The 26,294-nt window shown below is 39.6% G+C and overlaps 3 protein-coding genes across 5 annotated transcripts in view; 1 reads left to right on the top strand and 2 right to left on the bottom strand.

Annotated features, from left to right (window-relative positions):
- LOC144649774 (uncharacterized) overlaps positions 1 to 17,613 on the bottom strand; it is a 23,030-nt gene extending 5,417 nt beyond the window's left edge. The window contains exons 1-3 of one of the 3 annotated variants that reach the window (XR_013569942.1): positions 17,538 to 17,613; positions 17,351 to 17,446; positions 2,913 to 3,007 (exon numbers count right to left, since the gene is read on the bottom strand). The gene's annotated coding sequence lies outside the window, so the exon portion shown is untranslated. Of the gene's footprint in view, positions 1 to 2,912; positions 3,008 to 14,794; positions 15,174 to 17,350; positions 17,447 to 17,537 lie in introns of those variants that run through there. The other 2 variants (XR_013569941.1, XM_078509358.1) reach the window with 2 other exon arrangements.
- On the bottom strand, positions 450 to 1,390 carry LOC144648189 (uncharacterized). The gene is made up of 2 exons (XM_078507817.1): positions 683 to 1,390; positions 450 to 597 (listed from the first exon to the last, which is right to left on the bottom strand). The coding sequence occupies exons 1-2, from the start codon at positions 856 to 858 to the stop codon at positions 450 to 452; spliced, it is 324 nt and encodes a 107-aa protein (XP_078363943.1). The 5' UTR covers positions 859 to 1,390.
- Positions 17,614 to 19,651: 2,038 nt separating the features above from the next.
- Positions 19,652 to 20,524, top strand: LOC144648188 (histamine H2 receptor-like). Its single transcript, XM_078507816.1, has one exon. The coding sequence runs from the start codon at positions 19,652 to 19,654 to the stop codon at positions 20,522 to 20,524; it is 873 nt and encodes a 290-aa protein (XP_078363942.1).
- The last annotated feature ends 5,770 nt before the right edge of the window (positions 20,525 to 26,294 follow it).

The raw sequence follows: 26,294 nt of genomic DNA, 5'->3' as shown, positions 1-26,294 counted from the left end.
TTAATTTCGCGATTTTGAGGAGCGCATATTTCGCGACACTTAAATTTCGCGATTTTGGGAAAATTTCGCATTTTGAATCACTTTAATTTCGCGTTTTTGAGTAAGACACAATTTGAATTTCCTTTGCAATTTTATTTAACATGCCTTTGAATTAAATAAAACGACTTTATCAAAGGAAAAACACGCCAAAATTAACAAAAACGCAAGGGCGAGACTAAATCTCGGCAATAGCAACAACAGAGCAGTTCTTAACCTCAATTTGTTTGTTTCCAGCTAGTTTTGACTTGAAGTTCTCAAACTCATTAATTATTCATGAGCTGATGACCCAATCAGCTCGCATCAATTGGGTCAGGTGCATGTATGTTGATACCCAATGAACATACCGATCAAGACACGGTAGATTAGTTCAAAAACTTATCAAGACACTGATCAAGAAACTTGACTGAATTTTAATCAGTCTTAATTATAATTCTAAATACAGCATTTTTCCCGCTAAAATCATTGCTTACAATAACAATACAGCAACACTTAATGTGAAGCCCTTCTCGAACGCCAATTTTCATCTCGGCATCTAAGCAACGTCGGAGAAGGACAAACCTTCAAAAAATAACACACAAAATTAAAGTCCTGAAACGGTGCATTTTAAATTACTAACCAATTCGGTCTAAAAGTTGTCAAGTACCTTTTGTCACCAGCGTCCAGAGAATTCAAAGCTTCTGATCCATTTTTCTCCTCCAAATAACGCTTGAGGGCACAAATGATACCATAAACAGACTTGGGAGGGTATCTTTCACCGGACTTTTTAGCTACCTCCATCACAAATTTTGACAACCAATAGTTCAGCGACAGAGCGTCCATTCCAGCAATATCTGCACTCACAGCGGTAACCTTGTGTAAATCGTAGTCCTTGAAGAGACCGCCACAATCTAATACCGGAACTTTAACCTCTCTCAACCTCTGCCATTCGGCAAAAATGTTCACAGCCCACTTGTTTTTATACTTAGTTGAAGCTGGAACAGCATCATTCACCAAAACATTTTCTTGAGAAGAGGTTTTTGGATCTGGACTCGCTCTCCATCACGCGGCATAATGTTAATTTATTAAAAATTCAACCTTTAAAACTTGCCCACATGGCCGCATATAAAATATTCATTTCATTTACCATATGAATAAAAAACAGACAATAGCCTATTGAGCACGCCTACTAATTGCTTATTCTTCGAAAAAAATTCTCATGCTAGTTTGAGAAGCCAGCTCAAAAACTCGTGCTTCGTTTTTCATCAGGGGTTCCAAACACCTCGAAACAATAAAAGCACTCCGCCTTCGGCGTCGTGCTTTCATCTGTTTCTCGGTGTTTGGAACCCCTGATGAAAACTCGCACTCGTTTTTGATCTATTACATGAATGTTTGTTTCTCACGGCCATCTGCACCAGGGTGTTTGATGAATAAGGCGAAGCAATAAAAGGATGCATCACCATTGAATAATATAAGCAAAGTTTCAACAAAAAAGGCGCTGTAAATTTAGATATTTCGTTGTAAAATCAATAGCCCAATTTTGATATTTTTAAATTCAGCTTAAAACAACAGACACCACTGCGAGGCCCTGCGGCATAAACCCCACAAGCTCTATGGATTATTTCCCGGAGCCTCGTACTGAGGTTTATTCTTTTAGGCTGAATTTTAATATATCAGATTTGGGTATTGTTATGATATCTATCTCGCCACAAACCGTTGTCGCTTTTTAAGATAAACTTTAATAATGTTTTAGAAAATGTGGCTTAAACAGTAACGTTTATTTACAAAACTAACACTGTATAACCCTCAAATTTGACTGATTCTCAAAATATCTATCTCTAATACACGGATCCAGAGTAACAGACTTTACAAAACTGACACGGTAAAACTCTCAAATTTGACTGATTCCCAAAATATATATCTCCAATAATAAGAACATTAGCTGACAACACATATATAAGAAATAACTATTTACTTCCGTCTCTTTCAAAAACTCGACCCTCTTCTAACGTTGATCACTGCGAATCATGTTTGTTGTAGTGAAACTAAAATAAACACTTAAAACAATTAGATGAGAATAATAGACGGGTTTTGCAGCTCAGAATGTCGTTTACGTAAGCATTAGTACTTTTCTCATATGATCATCGTAATGTTCAACAATACATGCTTCACTGCTAAATTCCTCCAGACAAATCCAACAGTTGAGGCTTTCAACTTGGCTTGAATTCTCTTCGGTCGACGAAAACAAGATACGGGCCTTTTTACCACAGCGAGTTGCTGTTTGTTCCTGAAGGCGTCTTTCTTGTTGCAGGCACTTACCATACTGCTTCCATTTAAAAGACATTTCTCTCTCGTGTCGCTTTTCATTTTTCCTGCAAATTGATGATTGGCTGAAGCTCAGTTGGTGCAATGCTTGTATGAGTACGGCTTTACTATTGTATGCGTTTGTTCATGTCTCTAAAGCACTTATTGCAATGCCTGCATGTTTACGGCTTCACTCCTGTACATGTTGTATGTGTTCGTTCATGTGCCTTGCAACTTGCTGAATTGCTAAAACACTTTTTACAATGCTTGCATGAGTACGGCTTCACTTCTGTATGTGTTCGTTCATGTCTCTTGTGACTTGATGGGTGGTTAAAGCACTTATCACAATGCTTGCATCCCCCCCTTAGGGCCGTCTTCTTTTAAATAGATGGGTGGATAAAACACATAAACAATCTTCACCTGTACGGCCTCACTGCTGTATGAGTTCGTTCATGGGTCTTGAAATTAGCTGAATCGGTAAAGCACTTATTACAATGCTTGCATGAGTACGGCTTCACTCCTGTATGTGTTCGTTCATGTGTCTTGCAATTTGCTGAATTGCTAAAGCACATATTACAATGTTTGCATGAGTACGGCTTCACTCCTGTATGTGTTCGTTCGTGTCTCTTGCAATGTGATGATTGGCTAAAGCACTTGCTACAATGCTTGCACCTGTACGGCTTCACTCCTGTATGTGTTCGTTCATGTCTCTTGCAATGTGAGGATTGGCTAAAGCACTTATCACAATGCTTGCACCTGTACGGCTTTACTCCTGTATGTGTTCCTTCATGGGTCTTGCAATTAGCTGAATCGGTAAAGCACTTTTTACAATGCTTGCATGAGTACGGCTTTACTTCTGTATGTGTTCGTTCATGTCTCTTCTGACTTGATGATTGGCTAAAGCACTTATCACAATGCTTGCACCTGTACGGCCTCACTCCTGTATGAGTTCCTTCATGGGTCTTGCAATTACCTGAATCGGTAAAGCACTTATTACAATGCTTGCATGAGTACGGCTTCACTCCTGTATGTGTTCGTTCGTGTCTCTTGCAATGTGATGATTGGCTAAAGCACCTACTACAATGCTTGCACCTGTACGGCCTCACTCCTGTATGAGTTCGTTCATGTGTCTTGCAATTAGATGAATCGGTAAAGCACTTATTACAATGCTTGCATGAGTACGGCTTTACTCTTGTATGTGTTCGTTTATGTCTCTTGCACCTTGATGGGTGGTTAAAGCGCTTATCACAATGCTTGCATGTGTACGGCTTCATTCCTAAGGAAAGGATTGCATAAAATTGGGGGCCGCCCTTTTTATTTTTTCTTTTTTTTTTTTTTTAAAAGGGGTTTTTTTTTTTTTAAAAAAATTGGAGTTTTAAAAACAACCCCCTCTAAAAAAAAAAAAAACCCCTAAAAAAAACAAATGTTTTAGAGTGGAATACTGGGTTACCCAAAAGGGGTGAGAGAGAAATTGCTACAGTACTGTAAAAGGTTGTTTCCTATTTTTTTTTTCTATTTGTTCAGTATCCATTCCTCTGCTGTCCACAGACAGTTTGACGAATTGAAATAAGTACATATACATAAGTGCCAAGTTTTCTTTGAAACCCCAGCCAAATCCCCCCACCCACCCCCGATGGAGATTTGCAACAAAGTGGCTACCAGCACTCGGGCAGGTGCCAAGTCTTATTTGAAGCCCCAGCTAGCTCTAAATCATTTAACAACTAAATCCACCCCACCCCTCCCCAGGTGGAGATTCGCAACAGAATATTCTGCCACCTCTTCGGCAGGTGTCAGTCCCATTAGAGTCCAGCCAACTCTCATCATGCCATCCACCCCACCCCATGTGGTTCCTGTCTGCCAGCTCTGCAGGTTCGTCTGGTCCAGCCACTCTCACCAGCTCCTCCCCTCCCCGTGTTCCCTCTCCACCTCTCAGCAGGTGTCATCCCTTGGCTCCAGCCACTCTCTCATCCCCACCCCACCCCCTCCCCGGTCCTCTCTCCTCGCATGTCAGTCTCTCCCCCTCTCTCTCTCCACCCCACCCCCCCGTCCCCTCTGTGTTCTCTCCTCCCACTCTCTCACCCCCCTCCCGTTCCTCCATCCGGCGTCCTCTCGGGGGCTCCTCTCTCCTTCGTGGTTGGGGCACCGCCGTGGGGGATCGTCGGCTCCCATTTCTATCCTACACACTGTCTCCGTCGTCCCACCGTCCTTCACCGCAGTCATCGTTTGTCCTTGGGCTCTTGGGTCTCTCTCGGCTCCATGGTCTGTGTTGGGCTCGTGCCGGGGACCGTCACAGTGTAGTGGTGTGCGACTCACTCCCCCCCATCGATGTCCATTCGTCTCTCATGCTCTCTCGATCTCGTCGGGTTCTCATTGCTCGTGGTCGCGTCGTCCTCGCATCTCGTTTTGGGTCGTGCTTTTGAAGGTGTGTGCTCGCAGGCTACTTTGTCATGCTGTGCTCGCGCTCACCCTCTCCATCTCCACACTTTCTCCCCTATTTGGTTTTTCATTCGGCACATTTTTTTTTTCTCTCTTGTTCATTCCCCTATTTCACACAAATCAGACATGTGTACATGTATGAGACCCATACACATACCTGTCATTAATAACACATTCTACAGCAGAACTTATCAAACTGGAATGTTCAAAATTTTCTGTAGGATACTTTTTTAAAAATGTTTAAACAAGTAAGCAATCTTTTCTTGTCTGAACAATTTAAATATTTTAACATTGAAAACAGTTGTGTAAACAAAAATCCAGACCTGCAAATTAAAAAAAACATTAAGCCACAGCAGCATGTTTGTATATGGTGATGCACTAGATATTTTCAGAAGGTTTAAGTTTCATGAAATGCTTGCTAAGAAATTTGAAAGGAAACAGGGTTGTCAAAATGATTTGAAGTAGCTGGAGATATTTTGATAGTAGACGGACCTGACAGGCCCCACAGCAAAGTACAGGGGCAGTGCCCCTGTTGGGGGTTGAAGGGGCGAAGCCCTCAGGAGCAAAATGGATTTGAGGTTTTGACACTAGCTCAAAAAGCCTCTCCTTAAAGCAATTCTATCAATTATAAGTCCCACTTTCTCCAATAATTTATCATGCTCAGAACTGACCTACTAGCATTCAGAGTATCCGGCACAGTATTCAAAATAGCCGGTCAAATGCGCTGGTTGCTGGCTTATTTTGACAACCCTGCAGGAAACATTTTCTTGACTGAACAATAACCCTATAATTTTAAATTAAGGCAATGTCGGCCTAAAATTCCCCTCCTATGTATAAATTTTGGTGATTTTGATACCAGAGAGGGTTTTGGCTTTCCGTTGTCTATTAACACTGCAGCATGGGATGTGCAGTAGAAAGAAAATGGAAATTGCAAAGCAATTGAATCTGAATTAATTTATAAATATCAATCTCCTTGTTCAATAAAAATCAAAACTTACAATTATAGTAAAATTCAATAGTGAAAGTCAAACAAAACGGCAACACTCGACGCAATCATGGCTTGCAGCGGATGTATCAAGTCTGGGAATTCTTTTTTTCCGCAAAGTTAAATTTTTTCCACTTTTCGCGAACTTTGTGTACAGTCCGCATTTCCATGCCGACGGCATTTATCGGCATACGTCGTTATTTTTTTTTGTTTGTCGCGCTGTTTGGCAGTTCTCCTCTACTTTGTCCGTTAAAACGTCTATTTGGGTCACGCTAAAACCTTGTTTTCTCGCCTTGTTGCGGAAGCTATTTTTACTGCTGCTCCAAAATAAAACAGACAAACAAAGAATATTATGGGACGCTATCCGCGGATTAGCACGCATAACCTCTTTCGAACAACCAGGCCCAGTATTTCAATTCAGTATTCTGGTTTGTCAGCTAGAGTATCATGTGTTGAAGGTTGAATTCTGCTTGGATGAACACAAACATGGCACGGATCTGGAGTTTCTTAAACGCACAGAAAAAAATACATCTCAGCTAAGAATGGCAGCAGAACCCTAGAAATTTTCCCCTTGCTTTGTCATTCACATTCTTCAAATTCAATGGCAAAAAGAGCCAAAAGACAGTGCACTGAAAACTTTTCATGCAGCACTTCCACGGAGTGAATGAATATTTATGCATGAATTAACACGTCAAAATTTATAGCCAGGCGCTAAAGCAATAAATGCTTGAAGTTGTCACGGAAATTATCAAAGCGTGACTGAAATTGTCGCTTGTAAATTTTTCAAAGACTACAAATTGCACTCACCCTGCAGGCTCATGCAATTTTGTTAATCTTTGAAAAATTAACTCGTGCTTATTTATTCCAAATTGCACTCAAAATCATGCGAATACTGGTAATTATCAGAATGAAAAAAACTACACATAAAATTTGTGTGTAAGCAAGTTATACCAACCCTCCAAGGACCATTTTAGTCGCCATGGCGACTTAAATTTTGAAGCTGGCGATTAAATTTGAACCAAGGTCACCAGCCTGGCGACTAAAATTGAGAGGAATGATTGAAAGCATCAGCTTAATTTGGTGACTAAAATTTTTCACTGGTGACCAAAATTTGAGTATATATACGTAGTTGGTGGCCAAATGGCCACTAAGGAAAAAAGTAAACTTGGAGGGTTGTATACCAAGCTTTCAAATTGAAACATGCTTTGGTAGACTGCTTACTTTTCACTGGTGACCAAAATTTGAGTAGTTGGTGGCCAAATGGCCACTAAGGAAAAAAGTAAACTTGGAGGGTTGTATACCAAGCTTTCAAATTGAAACATGCTTTGGTAGACTGCTTACTGCCATCAAAAATTTAAAACTGCATCGAAATGAATAAGTTAGACAAAAGGTAGTAGCATTTGTGCAAGTTTGGGCTAAACTACAGATTACAGGGCCACTTATTTGCATGTCATTGAATAAGATTGTGTTATGTCTCGTTGACGGTTGTATAAAGTGTTCCAACATGGTGGACCGAAGTGGCCCTGCATTCTGTATTATTATACATTAGAATTACTTTGAAAAATTTGATTGGTCGAGAGCATTCAGTCAATACACAGTAGCATGTGAACTTGACATAACCCAATATCTGCAGCAGATATTGGGTTATCATGTCAAGTTCAAAGTCCGCCTAGTTTCCAAGCCCCTCATCCGTGTAGTGCTGTCAAACTTCTGAAAATATGGCTAAGCGATTCGTCTCCGTTTCCAAAGAGGAATTGAAAGTTTTGATCGAGAAGAAAGATTCTAAAAACACCAAGAGAACAACAAAAAGGCCATCCCAATAAAATGTTTCGTTTCCCACTGCCCGACCAACCCAATTTTGTCAAAAAGTAAACCAAAAAAGATTGCAGATTCACTAGCCAAAGAAGCAAGTACTTTAATTTACAAGCACACAATCTTGTTTTATCAACAACAATTGACATTATGTCCATAATGTTCGCTTTATAAAATAATATAGTATCATCACCCTGATGATGGCAAACAGCCGAAAACGTTTGGTTTTATCATTTTAATTTTTACCATTTTCAACTCTTTTTAGCCTTGTATATGTATACGTAATTGGACTACATGCTGTCCAATTTGGAAATAATTTGATGAAAAAAATTCCGAGGGCAGCCAAAATTGGACGAGGCCGTAGGCCGAGTCCAATTTGGCTGTCAGAGGAATTTTTTGAATCTAATTATTTCCAAATTGGACAAGCATGTAGTCCGGTTACATATTAATTATATAGCTTTTAGTCAGTCAATCCAGCGCAAACAATAAACTTATGTCCAGAACGGGAAAAGCAATCAACAATAGTAGGCATAACACAGCACATGCAACTCGCTCAAAGCATTGTATTCACAAATAAAACTTAAACAAAACAGTGCAATTTTATTCACCTGAGTTTGCGAAGCTTGCTACAAAGTGAGTGAACACACTGCATCAATCAATGAAAGTCGTAAACAAAGTGTCCGAAGAGCTTTACAACTTCTTGAATCTGACATACTCCTTTCCACTATCTCGTTCGTACTTCATCGCCGTCTTTTCTTTTCGAATTTCATCAAAAAAACGACAAAAAATTGCATCTAGCTCATGACGATGAATATCTGACAGATTTCTTGATTCGCTTCGCTGCACTTACGTTCACCCAAGTTTTGTACTATTGGAGGTGTTTTGCTCTTGGTTTTTGCTTCTTAGTGTTGCTAGCTCCTCTTCTGACAACGTAGAAAATTTCTCTTTGTTGTTACTATTGCTGAAAAGCTCAAAAGGAATGGAAAAACGTAGCAAACTTGCCTTATGAAATTCCGCCATTGTCGACTAACAATGCTAACAAGTTTACAGGGCTGACGCTATGCTTTGTGCTAATTGGCTAATATCCGTCACATGTTGTTTTTTCTTTGACTTGATTGGCTGAGACAAAACTGTCCAATTTTTCTTAAATTGGACAGTTTGTGCATTTTACCGGAAAGTCCTAATTGAAACTATCCAAATTTAATCCCAAACTGGACAGTTCTCAGAAATTAAGGAAAAATAGCTGCGCTGACAATATATATACGATTTACTGACAGCTATATAATTAAACTTATATAATTGACATTATGTTATGTCCTTTCCTTTAATTTTGATTAAAGAAAGAATAACGGAAATAACAAACAAAATAGCCACCTTTTCGCATTCGTAACCCGAGGCTTTCTTCCTTCAAGCGTTCCAACTTTTTTTTTTTTTTTTTTGCCCGACCGACCGACCCACCATCACAAGAGACGAGGCGATGGGAAACGAAACATTTTATTGGGATGGCCAAACAAGTGTAAAAATTCTGTATGATTATTTGAGGGAGAAGAACCTGGAGGAACCACAAGATAAAACCGCTTTGGCCAATGTTCTTACGAAGTTTTACGCCAGCGCTAGAAAAAGTGATGGCAAATTGTTTGAAAACGTATATTAAAACAATTGTTGAATTCGGTTTTCGCATGATATCGTGAATTATCAAAAACCTCGTGTCTGTGTTATGCACCTATCAATGGTTTGCCCCAGCATAGGCGTACGGGCCGGGGGGGCTGGGGGGGCTGCGCCCCCCCAATGGGCCTCGGGGGGGGCCCAGCTTCGTCGCGTTTTTCGTGCCTCCTCTCTTCCTTTCGGGGCCATTCTGTCTGGCGCCGCCGGGCGTCGTCGTCTCGGCGTGGATCTGTGAGTGGCAGTGATGGACAGTTTGATGATGCACAGGCGTTGCTTGTCGGGGCGCAGTGCTTCCTTTTCCGTTTCATCATTTTCCTTTATTGACACAATATGTCACTTGGAATTCGGTACCGCCCTGATGCTTCTCCCCGTTGCTCTCGCGGCGGTTCTGCCGAGCAGGTCGCGTCGTCGTTGCGCGGAGGCCATACTGTTTGTGCTGGAGACATCACGGGTTCTTTTGTTGTCTCCATGTTTCTTGTGGTCTCCTCGCTCATCTGCTCCTCCATCTTGTCTCGCGGCTCCTCCCACTGGGGCACGTGTCAGTCATCCACTCATTGGGGCATTCCATCGTGTCCATGATCGTTCATTGATCTTCGCCGTGTGGCGTGCTCTGGTGAGGCTCATGTCATGCAGCTCACGGTCTCCGTGCCTTGGTGCTGTGCTGCTCTCTGACTTGTTGGGCACTTGGATATTTGGCGCCCCCCCCGCTCCCGTCCTAGTCCCCAGGAGGGGGGGCGACCCCCGGGGAATTTGAAATTTTTTAAAATCCAGAGTCGAATTCCCCACCCCTGGGCACCTAGTGAATGTCAAATTTCCCATATCTCTTCTTAAATTTCTAACCCAGCAGACCATTTCAGATGTCAAAATCCCTACCCTAAGAGAGCTTCACGATGTTAAATTCCCGTGGGTTGCCCGCCCCCCCCCCCCCCATCCTGGGGCAAACCATTGATAGGTGCATTATCTGCCGAAGCCGAAATCTGCCGAAGCCGAAGGCTTCGGCTGATAACACAGACCTCGGTTTTGATAATTCACGATATCAGTCATGCTCAACCTCATCCAATAATTGCTTATTGTGTGGTACGAACGACTCTGGAACTTGGGACTCACAATTCTCAAAATTCTCGACCTGGACCAAGCTCTCACAATATAGTTAGATACTAAAGGGATTCCAATAGACCCTCTTACCTTTATAAAACAGTGACAACGACTTCGACAACAAATCACATGTAGGCCGCCATCAGTTGCCGCCATTACAGCGATTATATACTAGAGCCCAGTCTCCGTAGTCCGGCAATCTCATACCGCCGGAAGTGGAACGCAGAAACATTGGTGCGCGGGAACATCGGAACACCTCAAGAGTGAATGGCAACCTGTTTCATGCTATAAAAACCGGGATAAACTTCGACTATCTGATGTATCGGATCATGTTGTGGGTATGTTGCAGGTTAAATCCGTTATTAAGTTAAATCCGTTTCCAGCCTATTTTAATCTGCTTTAACCTGAAGATAGCACTTTAACGATGACATAAAATAACTTGAATTCATTAAAGGGAAGTCCAATATATTTTTATATTGAGGCTGGAAACTGATTTAACCTGAAAACCGTTTTACCCTGCAACAAACCCACCAACCTTCCCCTGATCAAACGGATCGGGGCTCTTGAGTGGTATACGAGTGGTATTTCCAGTCCAGTTATATGGCATATTTCGAGGGAGTGGGAGACCTCAAAAGCCAATTCGAGCAACCTCATGGTAATGACGGTAATTTGATGAAGTGCCGACCCTCGCATTTTTTTCTAAATACATGTAAGTGTCCAATAAATTAATGCAATCTCACTTCATTTGGGTTTGAATGTTTTATTTTTCCACATGAGTTGCGTCATTGATGGTTAGTGCTCTCAGGTGTCGTAGCGCTATTCAGTTTTCACCACCAAATATTTACTGATTAGTGTATTACCTTTGATCCTATTTAGCATTAAGTAAACTTGTTTTGTGAATATGTTTACTTTTCTGTTTGCTCGTATAGCGTTATTTTTGAGCAGTGGATAAAATTTGAGAGAAAGATACGCCCGAGCACTTCGTGCTTCTGCTCGACTCAAAAAGATAGAAAAGAGAGGACGTGACACGAGGTGACGTGAAATGAAGCGTAATAATTTTTTAAGCGTAACTACGTGAAGCTCATAGCTGATATCAGTTATGTCACAATCTCACTTAATTTGCTTTTGAATTTTTTTTTTTGCGTGAATGGGTCATTGATAGTTTTTTTCTTCAAATAAGCGTTCAATAATGTAACACAATCTCGCTTTATTTGCCGTTAAATGTTTTAATTTTCCATGGGAATTGCTGCATTTATGGTTCGTGCTCTCAGGCTTCGTAGAGTGAATTCTATTTCATGACAAAAATATTTCAGTGTAGCCTTTGATCCTTTTTAGCATTAGATAAATTTGTTTTGTGAATATGTTTACTTTTCTGTCAGCACGTATAGCGTTATTTTGAGCAGCGAATAAAATTTAAGAGAAAGATGCGCGTTTCTGCACGACTCAAAAGAAAACGGATGTCGTGACACGAAGATAATGTGACGCAAAACAAAATCATGCAGCATGAATGTTGTGTTTAATAAAACGCGTCACATGGCAAGCGTAACTGCATGTAGCTTATAGATTGTCTTCGAATGTTTTCGTACGTGAATGGGTCATTGATAGCGTATGCTCTGAGGCTTCGTAGAGCGAATTCTATTCTCTTTTATCACCAGAGGATAAGAGTAAGTGATCCTCTTTTGTTTTGTTTTTTTGTGAAAATTCAACCTTGTTCCCTGAAAGAGAGAGACCCTGGGAACGAGGTTGTAGAATAATTTGTTTTTGATTGACATGTGCTGAATGGCGTTTTAAAGAACCTTTGTCATCACGTTCGCCGTTAAATGCATGAATTAATTGCGGTATAATATCAGACTGGAGTGATCGAGTGAGCGAGTGAGGGAAACACGTGACTTCGCGAATGTTCCCTGCAACCTCATTACCATGAGGTAAAAATTAATACTAATAATTAATAATAATTAATACTACTTAAAGCTAATACATAGACTCCTTTTTGCATTTTTTAATTTCATTTCTTTTATCTCCTCTATTTTTTCTTTGTTGTTTATCTATCTATCATGTTTTTTATTATGTAAAAGAAAAGTCAAATAACTATATCATTTCAAATAACGTAAAGTGTATGTAAGTGTAAGTATTGTACGTATTCTTAGGTGTATCAACTAGTGGTAACCACAGGTTAGAAAGTGCGGGCCTAGATGCACCTTCCTTCACCTCCAGGTGACAGAAGCGTCGATCTCAGTTGATAAATGTTCATGACACTTTCTTCGCATTCTCACCGAAAAAATTTCTCAACTTCCTGTTTGAACGACACATTTGCGGATCCTTTTGCAATGTTGAAGAACAAATAACTTAGGTCACCTCATTTTCACGCCGGCAATTACTCTGACAGGTCGCGAAAATTTATCACAAGTGTCGATAAATCGCTGGACAAAAGACAATTATTATTCCAAGTAACGCGTCACGCACGGAATGGATGATTTAATCGAGCAAGCAGTGTATCCGGGCGGTGTTATCGAGATGTGATCTTGTTTGGTCGGCAGTGAACTCGCTATGTTGTCAATGTTGTAAGGAATCATTCGTTTTGCCGTGGTTTGTTTGTGATACAATCACAGTAAATATTCTCAAAACCAACGCCTAAACAACGTCGGCCAAACGTAGTTTCCAATCTTCCATGTGACAGAAGTCTTGATCTTATGTGACAAACTGTTGAGGTTGACTTATGTTTCGCTCTGGTTTCGCATTCTAATCGTTCTTGAAGAACAGATTTTCAACTTCCGGTGTTTCAACAAACTGTTGTGATTGACACATTTTTCGCATTCTGATCGTTCTTGGTGGAAGAACAAAATTTTCAACTTCCGCTTTGCAACTAGCCTTTTATAAACATGGCGCGCACGCGTTATACGTAATCCGCTGGTCACTATCAAGATTAGGGTTGCGGGCCTCTCTTGGGCCCGCAATAAAGCATGTTTATCTTAAAAAATGGAATTTCCAGAGGGGTTGGTAAAGCTAAAAATTTTCCATGGGAGGGGTATGGATATTTTCTAGAATAACACATTTTAAGGCCAGTGCATTCTAATGAGTATTAAATGTCCCAAAGACCTCCATAACTACCCCCCAGAAATAGAGATAATTTCATGGAAAATGTGTGCGTACGATTTTTATTCACGAGTTGAGTAGTATCAGAAAACTCACTCATTCGCTACGCTCACTCGTTCGTTTTCTGATACACCTCAACGAGTGAATAAAAATCGTACAAAGCTTTTTCCATGGTGTAATTTGTTTATTTTATTGGTACTGAGATTTTTTCGTGCCATGATTACAAAGTACACAAAACGGCGTCGAGGCGAAAAGTGATTCAAAGCTGAAAAATAGTCAAAAGTATTTTAAATTCTAAATTGTCTTAAAAACTTCAAGAATAAAAAAGGATTTCTCCACGTTCTTAAGGTCAAGTGTCTGCTAACAATGGCAGAGGTCACTAACTGCTAGGGATAATTCACGTTCAACTAAACAAGTCGCTCGCTGCCCGAGTCATGCTCATCTTGGCAGTGTGCGACTCGCGACAGATTTGTTGACCAGATTTATTGTAATAATATAAATGGCAAAACGTTTTCCCCTTCAAAGAATATATATATTCATTGCCATCTTTATCATTCTTTAGTTTGAGATTTAAATTCACAGAAGTAACAACTATTGAGCAGATTGAGTTCCACAGCGGAGTAATCTTCGATTTTCCTTGCCTTCCCAAGTCTTCTGGAGTAGTGTTTACATCTTGTTGAGTTTTGTAAAGAGCGATTATTGCTTTCTTGACGTGAAATGAAGTGAACTCTTCAATTGAACACAAGTTAAATGCAATTTTTTTAATTTTTGAAAGCCCGCGATTTGTGTGCAATGGCTGCCGTGCAGCCCTGTACGTTCACTCATCACTAGTGAAATTTCATCGTTCGCGTTGCTGATTGGACGAACAATGTCTTTTCACTAGTGAAATTCCATCGTTCGCGTTTCTGATTCGCTAAGCTTGATCAGTACGATTTTTACTCCCCACGATTTTCATAAATCTCAGTACCTATGAAATAAATGCCAGTTTAGCTTCATACTTTCGTTAAAAACTTTATGCATTGGAGATTCCCACCCACTCAGAAATTTCCAGTGCCCCTCTGTGGGAAAGGTGAGGCTGTTTTCTGGAACCACACAATAAACAAAACATCTGAAGGCAAGGACTGATCTAGAGGGTCGAAATTCCAATAAATAACACAGAAATCGCGGAATCCCAATCATATAATGTTCTTTAATGATTAATATTTGATCTGAATTATATATCACAAATTAATGACAGCCATGATAACGAAAGTAAAAGTACACACAATTGGATAACATACGCGGTCAGTAATACTTTCTTTAAACCAAATAAACGATGTTAAACTACCAAGCTTACAATACCAAAATTAATGGATCAAACAAACTCACTTTTGTGAAAGGATTCCATGTTTCACCAACACACCAGAAGGATTAAGTACAAAACCAAAGCTCATGAACGTTGCGAGAAGCGACGATACTAAATTTAATCTGATCCGATTTATTGAAATCGCAGACTAGTTAGTTCGTTGTGTGTTTTTGACAGCCATTTTCTTTAATCAAACAAATACCAGTTCTCAATAAAAATGCCATGCAGGCCTCAAACGGTCAGCCATTTACTGATGATGAATGACTAAGTTATGAATCATGTAATCATGTAATTACGAAAGCATTACTTTTCTCATATGGTCATTGTAATGTTGGACAATAAGTGACTCACTGCTAAATTCCTCCTGACAAATCCAACAGATGAGGCTTTCAACTTTGCTTGAATGTTTCCCGAGAGGTCCTCCTTGTATAAAAGAACAATGGCGTTCAGTAAAATGTTTCCCTGTAATCGACAAGTTACCAACAAAACAGGGAAAGTTGCCCTTGACAACAATGCCAATGTTATGTTGAAACCTCGTCACCAAACTTTGTTTGTGCCTCACTCAACTGATAATCATAGTAAGAGTTTCAATGACTCAGGGTATTACTAATCCCCCTGGATGGGATGTTGGTCCATCGAAGGCCTAACCTCGCAGCATTGAAGTTGCTGGTAACCCATTTAGAAGAATAATTAATAGTAATTGGACTGAGTGGAGTACAATTCAGGGAGTAATCGGGCGAGTAATTTCAAAATCGGCCGAGCGCGCAGCGCGAGGACGATTTAGAATTACGAGCACGATTACTCTCCACACCAAGGTCCAATTACTAATTAATCGTATCAATAACAAAATTCGAGGTTAGGAAGTCTGAGAATCGTTTTTAGTGTGAAAAAGTCATGGTAAATTCAACTGGTTATACAAACAGTGGGAAAACAGCAAGAAAAAACCCATTTATATACGTGTGATTGACGCGCGAATGGCGTAGGTGTCCAATTACAGGTATCCAATTTGAAGTTGCTCAAATTGGATACCTGTAATTGGACACCCACGTGATCTCGCACCAATTACACGACAAATAGGCGCGCGCAGAACCAATCAAAATCGAGAATTTTGTTATAGATCGATTATTATACATGTAATAATACTCTATTCAAACACACAAATTGTATCTAAAAAGGAGGACCATGAGGTCAACCCTATTCAGGTCCCCTAACTAAAATTAAAATCTAAAATTTAAAAATTTAGAATATCTATTACGTAAATTATTAACAATCTAAAATTCAAAAAATCTAATAAGTAAATAATTAATAATCTAAAAAATTAAGAATTTAAAAAACTGTTACGTACTAATTAACACTCTAAAATTTAAAATCTAAAATATCTATAATATCTGGTACTGTGGCATATAATTAATGAATGTTCATCCACTTTATAAGATTTGATTTTAAAATGTTTACATTAATGTCGTGTCCGAACAAATGGTTTGGCAAATTATTCCATTCCTTAAAAATTCTAACAAAGAAGGAATACTTGAATGCGTTAATTCCCCAGGGGGGGGGGGGCACTCCCATATGTGCCGCTGTGAAGGGTATGGTTTTCAAGCAGTTTAGTCTGGGATAGGGTATAGAAATCAGAGAGTTTTGGTATAGAAGAGGGTAGAATTTGCCGGGAAACTGATCGGTGGTATGACGAATTAAGTCCAGAATAGCAATAAAAAATCGGAAGAGAAAGAGGCTTTCCTAAATGTAAATAAAATCATCCTGGCATCGTTGTTGACAGATGGTTTTCCATTAAAACACTGATAGTGATACAATTCTATATAAATGCAAGTCTGGGAAAGGGTTAACCTGCGATCAGGCTTTCTTTTTTCGCGGCGGAGGGAGGAGACCTCTCCGCCGCGGTACGCCTATCGCAGGTTAGGAAAGGGTAAGGATTTTCGGTGTCTAGTCTAGTATAGGGTTGCAAAAATCAGCTGAACATGGTCTGGTATAGGGTAAGGGCTTCAAATTCCCAGCGGCACACCCCCACCCAAAAATATACAGGGTGCCCCGCCCCCCCCCCCGGGTTAATTCTTGCTGATTTCATTTGGATCTTAAACGGATGGTTAGCTCTGGAGCTTTTGCTTCTACAACACTTGAAGTCTAGACCATTAAATCCGAACACTGTTTTATAACATTCTACTAAGGACATGTACTCAAACGATGCAAAGAGAGGCTCTCTGAATGTAAAGTGTCTTGCCAAGAAATAACAACCTGGGCCTCAAACCCACATTGCTTGATCCATCAAAACAATGTTATACCCTGTAATCCTTTATTGAAGCGATTTTTCTTTCAGGAAGTTATGGCTTTGACAGGAAATTAAGTTATGATTATACTTTAACAACTAGATTATTCGCTGTCGATTACTATTGATTACTATTGATTACTATTGAGCTCATTCTCTAATCATCAGTTGTTTATTATATTTCACAGACCATAACTCCAAGTTCCTTCCAGCTATTTATTTGTTCGGTCATCTTGACCGGGGACTGACTTCTTATCTCACTTAAATTCTTCCAAACCTGAGTTAGATAACAAGAAAGCGTTCTTACAAACTCTCTTACCTTTAAAAAACAGAGACAACGTGTTCGACCATGTACAACTGCAACTGCAACTCACTGCTGACTGGCGACTGACGAGTGGTTATTTCAAGCTAAACCCTGTATTCGTAAAAAGTGAGACGCGTATAGGTAGCCCCGCATTCTACAGCCTAGAAAGATGTGAACACGGCATTGAAATAGACCCTCTTACCTTTATAAAACAGCGATAATGTCGTCGACAACAAAATCACATGTACGCCGCCATTGCTTGTAGTCCGGCAACCATGATAACGCCCGCTTGGAACTCTGGAACGTAGGAGCACGGGAACGCCGGAGCACCCCACGAGTGAAAATTTGCAAGCCTGCGAAGAGGGTCATACAGGGGTGGGGAGGGGGGGGGGGTGTAGGGGTCTCTGGCACGGTTCACGGGTAGAGAAAATAATGAATCACGTATCAGGAGATCAAAATTTCATTTTCCCGAATCACGAAAATAAGCGAGTAACAAATCCTCTTTTAGCCTGCTCTTACGTAAAGAAAAGTGGCAAAGGAGGAGTGTTTGAAGAAACCAAAATCGAGAAAGGCATTTTTTTTTACTCGTGCTAGTTGCTGCTGCCTTACAAGACTGCAATAATTGTACAGAGATCAAATTTGATGTCTTCACTCTTCATAAATCTTTCAGAGGTTTCACAACTCAAAATCACGTGGAATAAAGTGGTTAAATCACGAATATCGGTTATTAATTGAAGTTTTTCACGAGTCACGAAAAACCTTTGTCCCAAGAGTCCTCCGTTTTCTCGTGCCAAGTCGGCTAAGAGAAACGAAAGGGCAATGGGGACTAGAATGCGTTTTGGGTTGAAGCAGGACATAGTCACTGGCTGGGGTGATTGCCCACCAAATACATACAACTGCCCACCACACACTGCAGCACCGTGACGCCCACCAAATACATACAACTGTCCACTACCACTGCAGCACCGTGACACGATCGAGGAAATGGCATCTTGGAAAGTTTCAGCCATTTGTTATTCAAAATTGAAAAGCCATAAGTTTTCTTGGAACATGGCTTATTATAATTACCGTGCCCTCCGGTGAGAACCACAGCATGTTCATACGTAGCCAGGCACTTGCGAGGTTTAAGAAGCGAGGTTTAAGAAGTATATTCTTAAAATATTCTTAAAAATTCGTAAATTTCAGCCTCGATATTCTTATAAACTAGATTCTTATAAAATAAAAAGATTGTATCTGAGCTTCATGAAATTTATTTTTGATTTTTACTAAGCGGGGAGGGGTACCCCCAGCGGTGGAGAGAGAGAGACCCTTGGAACGAGGTTTCCATCACATGTGTGTCCCAGTCTAAGGTCGCGCAGGACCCTTGCAATCGTTATGTATGTATTTGTTTATTTAAAGAGTCTGCATGAACTGCGACGACTAAAGCGTATAGTTTGTCATCTCCATTATTTAAGGTCCACTGGACACTCCGTGCGCGCTCTTCAGTGAGGGTATCTCCATTGAAAAGTATTGTCTCAACATGAACCTCACGACCATTTGGAAGTTTGATGTCGGGCACATGCCTCAGCTTGATTCCGCATCATAAGTTGGACCAGTTCTCCAGAAATATTTTGGTTCAGTGGAGTCAACCCCAGGCAACACTTAACACGGAAGAAAAATATTAGAGCAAGAAATAATTTTCAAAAAGAGTTTAATGGTAATAAACTGTCCGTTTGACAACAGCCGTAAACAGGGGCCAATATTTCGTTTTTTAATTTAATTTTCAGTCCCAAGGCCCTGGGTAACTGCTTGTAAAAAATTTTTATACAGGTTACCACTTCATTTGAAAAATAATATAGAAAAAAACCTGTTTGCAGTATAGTTCCCTACGTTAAAAAAAGAAATGAAATGAAAAAATAATAATCAAAAAAATATTTATTACTATTCCGGTCCCGATTCCAATTCCAGGTTATATGTTTACCACGCGGCCATGCCCAGGCTCCTTGATCGCAGCCCAGAATACAATTCGCGGTGGGCCATTCAATCTCTCTTCTCGGCAGAGGTTCCAATCTCGAGCCCAGAGTCCTTCGTTCAGCGGAAGAAGACGGCGCACGTCCCGGCGACCTACTGCTGACCAACCGCTGACCGAGGAGTCGGGGGACACTCTGGGCTCGAGATTGCATTGGGCCCAGAGCCATTTTTTTCTCGTGCCCCAGGCTCTTCCGGCTAAGAGGGACATGCGGCTCTGGGCATGAGCACAACAATGAAAATCCGCCCGCAGTTCCCGTTTGTCGAACGCAATAAACAGTTTGACAATGCTTAGTGTTCGTATTCAGGATGAATAATTCAGGCAATGAAGACTACTCTAGTCCGAAAACAATTGTCATTATAAACTGTGTTCTAAACGCTCCACTGATGCTCATATCCATTCTGGGCAACGCTTTGGTTCTGGCCGCCATAATAAGAACTCCTTCCATTCGCTCAACTTCAATGAATATGCTCTTCAGTCTTGCTCTTTCAGATTTTCTTGTTGGATTCCTGGCTCAACCGATTTATATTGCAGAAGAACTGACGGTTGACCGCTTTATATATCATGTTTGGAGGATGATTGGGGCTTCTCTATGTACAATTTCTCTGTTCACAATAACAGCTATCACTGTGGATCGATTTCTGGCTCTTCACTATCACATGAGATATGCTACTATTGTGACTAAATCCCGCGTTAAATATACTTTGGAAATTATATGGTTGACTAGCTTCCTTGTATCAGGTTTTGACTTTTGGGATACTCATGTATATAGTTTCCTTATGGGCGTTATCATTGTTATTTGTGTAATAATTTCCACATTTGTTTACATCAGAATTTATCTCATCGTTCGTCGCCATCAACTACAAATCCACGCTCAACAACAGGCAGTGCAAAGTTACAATGCTGAAAGCAACTTCAACATGGCGCGATTAAAAAGAAGTGCAATGAACACTTTTGTTTTCTATATAGCTTTGGTCATATGTTATTTTCCACTGTATGTTATATCAACTCTTTATGGAATCTCTAAGAACTGGCAAACAGAATGGGAATTTGCTCATACCGCAGTTTTTATGAATTCGTCCATCAATCCATTTTTGTATTGCTGGCGTCTTCGCGCACTTAGAGCGGCAGTTGTAAACATAGGAAAAGACATGTTTTGTAAACAAACGGAAGAAAACTAGAGACTATCTATCTGTTTTTAACAAAAAATAGCGAGATGGCAATTTTTTTTCCGCTCTCGACTGTCAGTTTGTTATACAGCTCACGTTGAAGAAGTTGTAAATAAACAAGAACAAAATGACATTTGAAGGAACTCGTAATGGTAGATTGTGGTGCACTGAAATTGTTGTTAGAGTAATGACGGATAAACAGCAATTTAATTGAGCATCCCTTTAGAAGCCGCCTTCCGGAAGAGATAACATGCGCTTTGGCTTCTTTGGTGATAAATTTTAAACAAAACAAAATAAAATCTGACTGTACAGTACTTTCAATCGCATTTGCCTTGAGTAAGTTGTCCAGCTAGCCGAGAAATTCTATTGTAATAAATAGACGGCCTCTTAAAAACAAAACTTATAAAAACAATGGTTAATTGCCAAGTGCATAATTTGTATCTTTCTCTCGCGGTAATCGTTCAGATGTGAATGCAAATATAAATTGCTTAAGCTTTCATACGACTACTCATTATTATAATGATCGCTCGAGCCTTAATTTGCACTGCAGTGCAAATTAAAAATTCCGATAAATTTGCCTGCTCTCAGCCAATCACAATAAAGTAATTTTCTCAGTTAAATAAAAATGAACGTGCAGCTGCTTTTAAAGCCAGGGAAATAATTAAGCTGCGTTTTAAAATTCAGCTACTCATGTCTAGAAAGAGGTATTTTAAATAAAACTTAAAAGATCTAAAATTTCTTTACTAGCCTTTATGTATTCCTTGTCTTGAAAGGGGAAAATTTGATGAAGCGTTTTCAAAAATTGGTCCTTTCTGGAAAAGAAACGTGAAAAGGTGTTGGAAGAATATCACGAAGATAACTGCTGCGAAGTGTTCGATTATAAACACACCACTCCAGTCCACGCTTTTGGAAAATACATTGAGTACGTCCGACAGCTGTGCAGAAGATCATAAGTTTGATTTTTCCAGGGTAGCTCGTTTTTTTTTTTTTTTAAACGGAGCAGCTTGTGGCCTTGTATGGGTAATATATTTTTCTCATTTTTCTCTGCTAAATTTAACATAATTTTGTTTCTTTACATTCAATTGTGCCGTGTTTTGTTGGCATATCTTTCATGTTCTGGTACAACGCACACTCTGTCAAATGAGTTACTAGTATGAGCAGTTTAACTAAGCATCACTCGGGGATTAATTAAACATATACATTAAAATGTTTGATAGACTTTCAGCTTAGAACAACTATGCTGGAGTTAACTTCTCATTAACAGCTTTAAAACTCTTTTTCGATTTAGCTGGTTTGATAGTGTATTTTTCCTATTTTCTTCGCTTTTTAGAGAGCTGAGTTGACTACTTACCTTAGGTTACTGTTGTTAGCGGCTACTAATTTTAGCGATTTTAGCGAGTTGGGCAAAAATCGCTAAATTTAGTACTCGCTAAAATTTGTCTCGTTCAAATTTGATACGTGTTAAATTAATACCCCCGCCCGGCAGAGGAATACAAACTTAAATATAGTGGGCCTGTTCAACTATATGACAACGTCAGAAGGTCGAGCAGCAATTAACAAGAACATTGAGAAGCTTGAGAAGCTTAAAATCGGGCGCTTTGCCTTGAAAGGCAGGGTTCAGTAAGGCAGAAACCACGAAGCAGTTACTTAAGTAGCACTCAGTCCGACTGTGTTTGTGTAAGTCACAGGGCTTGCATGAGCTGTATTAGTGTGCATAATATAATATCTATAACGTTGTCGAGATTGCATTATTACTTAATGACATGATGGTTTCAATTAATAAATGTATCTCACAAAATAAAAATAAACGATTGAAGTAGACGACTAGACAATGTAAAGTTTTAAGACTTAGCAAAGTGCAGTGTATTGGTAATACTGTAAGGTGCGGTTTCACCTGAAGGTCGTGTGCTTTTCGGTATTTTCCAGGCATTGCACTTTGATGGGACAGTACTACAACTGTTTACCGGGGAACTACTATTGTCAAGAAAATGATCACAACTTGTTGATGAATGACTGAACATTTGTTTCATACCATTACTGTAATAGCAATTGATGAAGGCTTTTAGTCCTGAACCAAAGTATAAGGACTGGGAAATACTGAAACCCATTATCAGCCACCTTAAACGGAAATATCTTGTTGGTGTTTCAAGGAATCCAAGGAAACTTCACTCATCCCATGTATCTATGTATTGCGGTATTTTGTAATTTTTTGAGTGATTTTTGGGGATGTTTGGCAGGTGATAGTTTTTTTAAAAGAATTAGTAAAATTTAGACAACTAAGAAATATTGAAAATTTAATGTGAATTTAACATTGGAATTTGAAGTTAGAAATTGGCAGACGGACACCAAACAGTCCCGTGACATCCTGGAGTGTTTTTGTATGGGGGTCAACTGTGTGATGATGTTTCCATTTTTTTCTTCAATCCCCACTGATAAAGAACTGTTGTTGGTGTTATGTTGGTGTTATCACATGTCAAGCCTTTAACAAGGTATGAAAGAACACAAGGATTTAAATTATTCTGGTGCTCAATTTTTGCGTACTAAAATTAATGTTACTCGAATTCCTGATGGATTCTGTCTTAAACTGTTACGAGCTTAGTATTTCCAAATTATTGCATGTCAATGTAAGGCAAGACAAGACATGCCTTGGTTCTTATGTAATTCTCTTAAAAACACATAAGATATTGACTATAATTTTGTCTGTGCTATGGCAATTCACAGTGGGGTGGTCTTGATGTGTCTTTAACTTGTAGACTGGACTGGACTAGTAAAACGCGGACTAGTAAAACGCGGACTTGTAAAACGCCTCTAGACACTTCGAATTCCTTGGCCACAATCATCTTACGGCTCTCTTCAATACATAATGTCTCAAAAAAACAGTAACCTCAGAAAGAAGTCAGAAGCAAATAAGGTCGAAAGACCGAATTTCAACATATAACGGCAAATGTTCTAATGTCACGAACGTAGGAGTCGTGTAGGCCCGTCACCTTTATTTACCACATACTGCCCCCAAATTAAAACAGTACCCTCAGAAAGAAGTCAGAAGCAAATAAGGTCGAAAGACCGAATTTAAACATTTAACGGCAAATATTCTAATGTCACGAACGTAGGAGTCGTGTAGGCCCGTCACCTTTATTTACGATTGACTGTTGATTTCTGGACGGGCCCCGTTCTACCTCGTGCGAGCAATACAAACGACTGCACTCAACAGACGTCAAGTAGTGGAAAGAAAGAAACATATGCACACAACTCATAGCATCAATCCCGTTGTTTTAGTAGGGGTTTGCAGAACGAACATGTGCTATACTGCAAAAACATCTCCACGCTAAAACAGACCATAGAGTGCTCAAAAAAGCTAGAAATATGCCGTCGAAGAAACACACAAGAGCTTCAAACACAAATTGTTTCGCTCGCTAAACCGTTTAGTTTTATCCGATTTACAAGCGCTTGTTTTACAAGTCCGCGTTCTACAAGTCCGTGCTTAACAAGCCCTCGTTTTACAAGTCCGCGTTTTACAAGTCCGCGTTTTACTAGTCCTCGTTTTACAAGTCCGCGTTTTACTAGTCCGCGTTTTACTAGTCCGCCTTTTACAAGTCCGCGTTTTACCTGAGTCCGCGTTTTACTAGTCCGCGTTTTACAAGTCCGCGTTTTACTAGTCCGCGTTTTACTAGTCCAGTCCAGTCCTCGAAATACAGTATGCCAAAACTCCCCGCCCTCTAAAGATAAGTCCTTGACGGTTCTTGTCGTTTTTCGGTGCCTATTCATCTTCGGCATCTTTCTCATCCACCTCTCGTTCTGTCCTGTGTCTGTCATCACACGAAAGAAAAGCTGATTCTCAAAAAATCTGCCACAAAAGGAAATTGACAAAAACAATATGAAAACCATATATCGAAAGTTTCTTATTCTAAAATTTTATCATACGTCTTAATTCAGAGCTACAAAGAAGTTCCTCCTTTTGAGTTATTGATACTGTTCTTACAGTACCCTCTTTCCACTAGCGAAATTTTACAAAATTCCTTCGCGGCGAAAAGGTAGCGCGAATCCAGAACAGACTCCAATCGAGAGTGGGTTAATTCTAGATTACTATTAATTAACTATTACAACATTCATTTTTAAAATAGTTTCCCAAGCCGACTAAGCTAACTAAACGTCGAGTGTATCTTTCAGTAAACAAAACATGCCGTTATGACGCCGGAAATCCAGCTCACGCATACTATACCCCGTGACTCACGCAAACCTCCGACTTACGTGCTACTACAGTCATTCCTTTCTAAACATTTTTTTTTGACCACCACCGTACCTTTCTACCCAAAAAACTCATGAAACCGCCCGGTTCTAACCTGTTTTAACCTTTCAAAAATTAGAGCGTTCGAAACTAAATAAGATCCATAATCACAAACAACATACAGCCGTTTACCAGCACTCTTTAAAACTCCTGAAACCCTTCAAAATCAGGCAAAATAAATCTTTGAAATAACCTTTATCAATGTTTCTTATTTTTTATTCAGTTCTATAAAATGCCTTTCATACACTACTGTCAAACAAAAATTTCAATTTCCTCAAAGTTTCAAGACAAAAGAATAACAAATATTTCGTGCACAATGTAATTTGATTAAGCCAATATTATCACGTCTAAAAATACTTCAAGCAATTCAGTGAAAACCCGTTTTTTTTTCGTATCAACGAAAACCACTTTCGAATAATCAATACATGAAAATAACAATAAGATCAAAAGGAAGAAAGGAACCTTTCTAATTATTTGAAGACTTTCAAAGCCGTGATATTATGCATCCAATCCGCGATAAAATTTAATTACAACAAAATCCAAGTTCTCATTTTGAATTCCATTTTTTTCAGTTGATACCTTTATCCAACTTGTGAAAAATTCCATTCAAGTTCCTATTAATACTGTACATTCCCAATGTTTTTCTCAGGTCTTCAGAAGCGTCTTACTAACCAAATCTAAAATAATTCCAAAACATGCTGTACAAACATTCTACTCTTTGTGACAAACGACTTGACGACCAATTGTTCAGAAATGAAAATCGACACAGTTCTTGCTAAATAAAAAAAAAGTTTTACGGCGGAGTCAGGCTCAAAAAATATACCGCAAGATCACACCCCCATTCATAGTCAGAAACCAGCAAACCATCTAGTTTGCTAAAAAAAACACTGCGTGACATCCATGACGTTACCTTTTTCATTTACAAAAATAACTTTTACTTGTCAAAGTAAGTGCAATTTCACAATGGTGAATATCAGTACAGTATGGGGCCCAGTTCTCGGCCGGGTCCAGTTCTCGGCCACTTTGTGTTTAACGCGTTTTTTCACACTCCAGTTGAATCAAAAGAAAAAGGTATTTCCTTCAAACGATAGACTGATTCATGTGCTTTAAGTATCTTGAGTTTGATTGTTCAATTCGATAAAGAAAGCTCACACGTCGAGTTTACGCGGAGGTAGGTGAATTTGCATTCCCGAAAAAGTTGTTTGTTTACGGCTCCAAATTCATGGATGTAGTTAAATTCGTATTTTATCCAAAAGCCCCCACCATACGAGCTAATTTTTGGCATGTGAAACGTAGAATAATTCAGCTTTCTGCTTTAGTTAACTTTTCGTTGAACCGTTGTATTTTTTGGTCTTAATTTACTTCGAAATTTTTCTTGCGACGTTTGCGTATTTGCCAGTTCTCGGCCACCCTGCTCGCTATCACAGCTTAGCGCTTGGTTTTTAATATAATTTCATCTGCTGCTGCCAGAATGAAAGAAATAAATGTTTTAAAAAT

The sequence above is a fragment of the Oculina patagonica genome, chromosome 4 (genome assembly GCF_052425735.1).
Source record: "Oculina patagonica isolate OP01 chromosome 4, crgOcupat, whole genome shotgun sequence".
NCBI classification, from domain to species: Eukaryota; Metazoa; Cnidaria; class Anthozoa; order Scleractinia; family Oculinidae; genus Oculina; species Oculina patagonica.
Note: the sequence above shows the minus strand (reverse complement) of the source record. Positions and strands in the feature narration are given on the sequence as shown.

Bases quoted from the DNA above. Each gene is read 5' to 3' on its own strand.
- LOC144648189 (XM_078507817.1), bottom strand. From the start codon at position 858: ATGGACGCTCTGTCGCTGAACTATTGGTTGTCAAAATTTGTGATGGAG. The intron at 598-682 runs GTACTTGACAAC...TATTTTTTGAAG, and splicing joins CTGGACGCTGGTGACAAAAG to GTTTGTCCTTCTCCGACGTT.
- LOC144648188 (XM_078507816.1), top strand. From the start codon at position 19,652: ATGAATAATTCAGGCAATGAAGACTACTCTAGTCCGAAAACAATTGTC.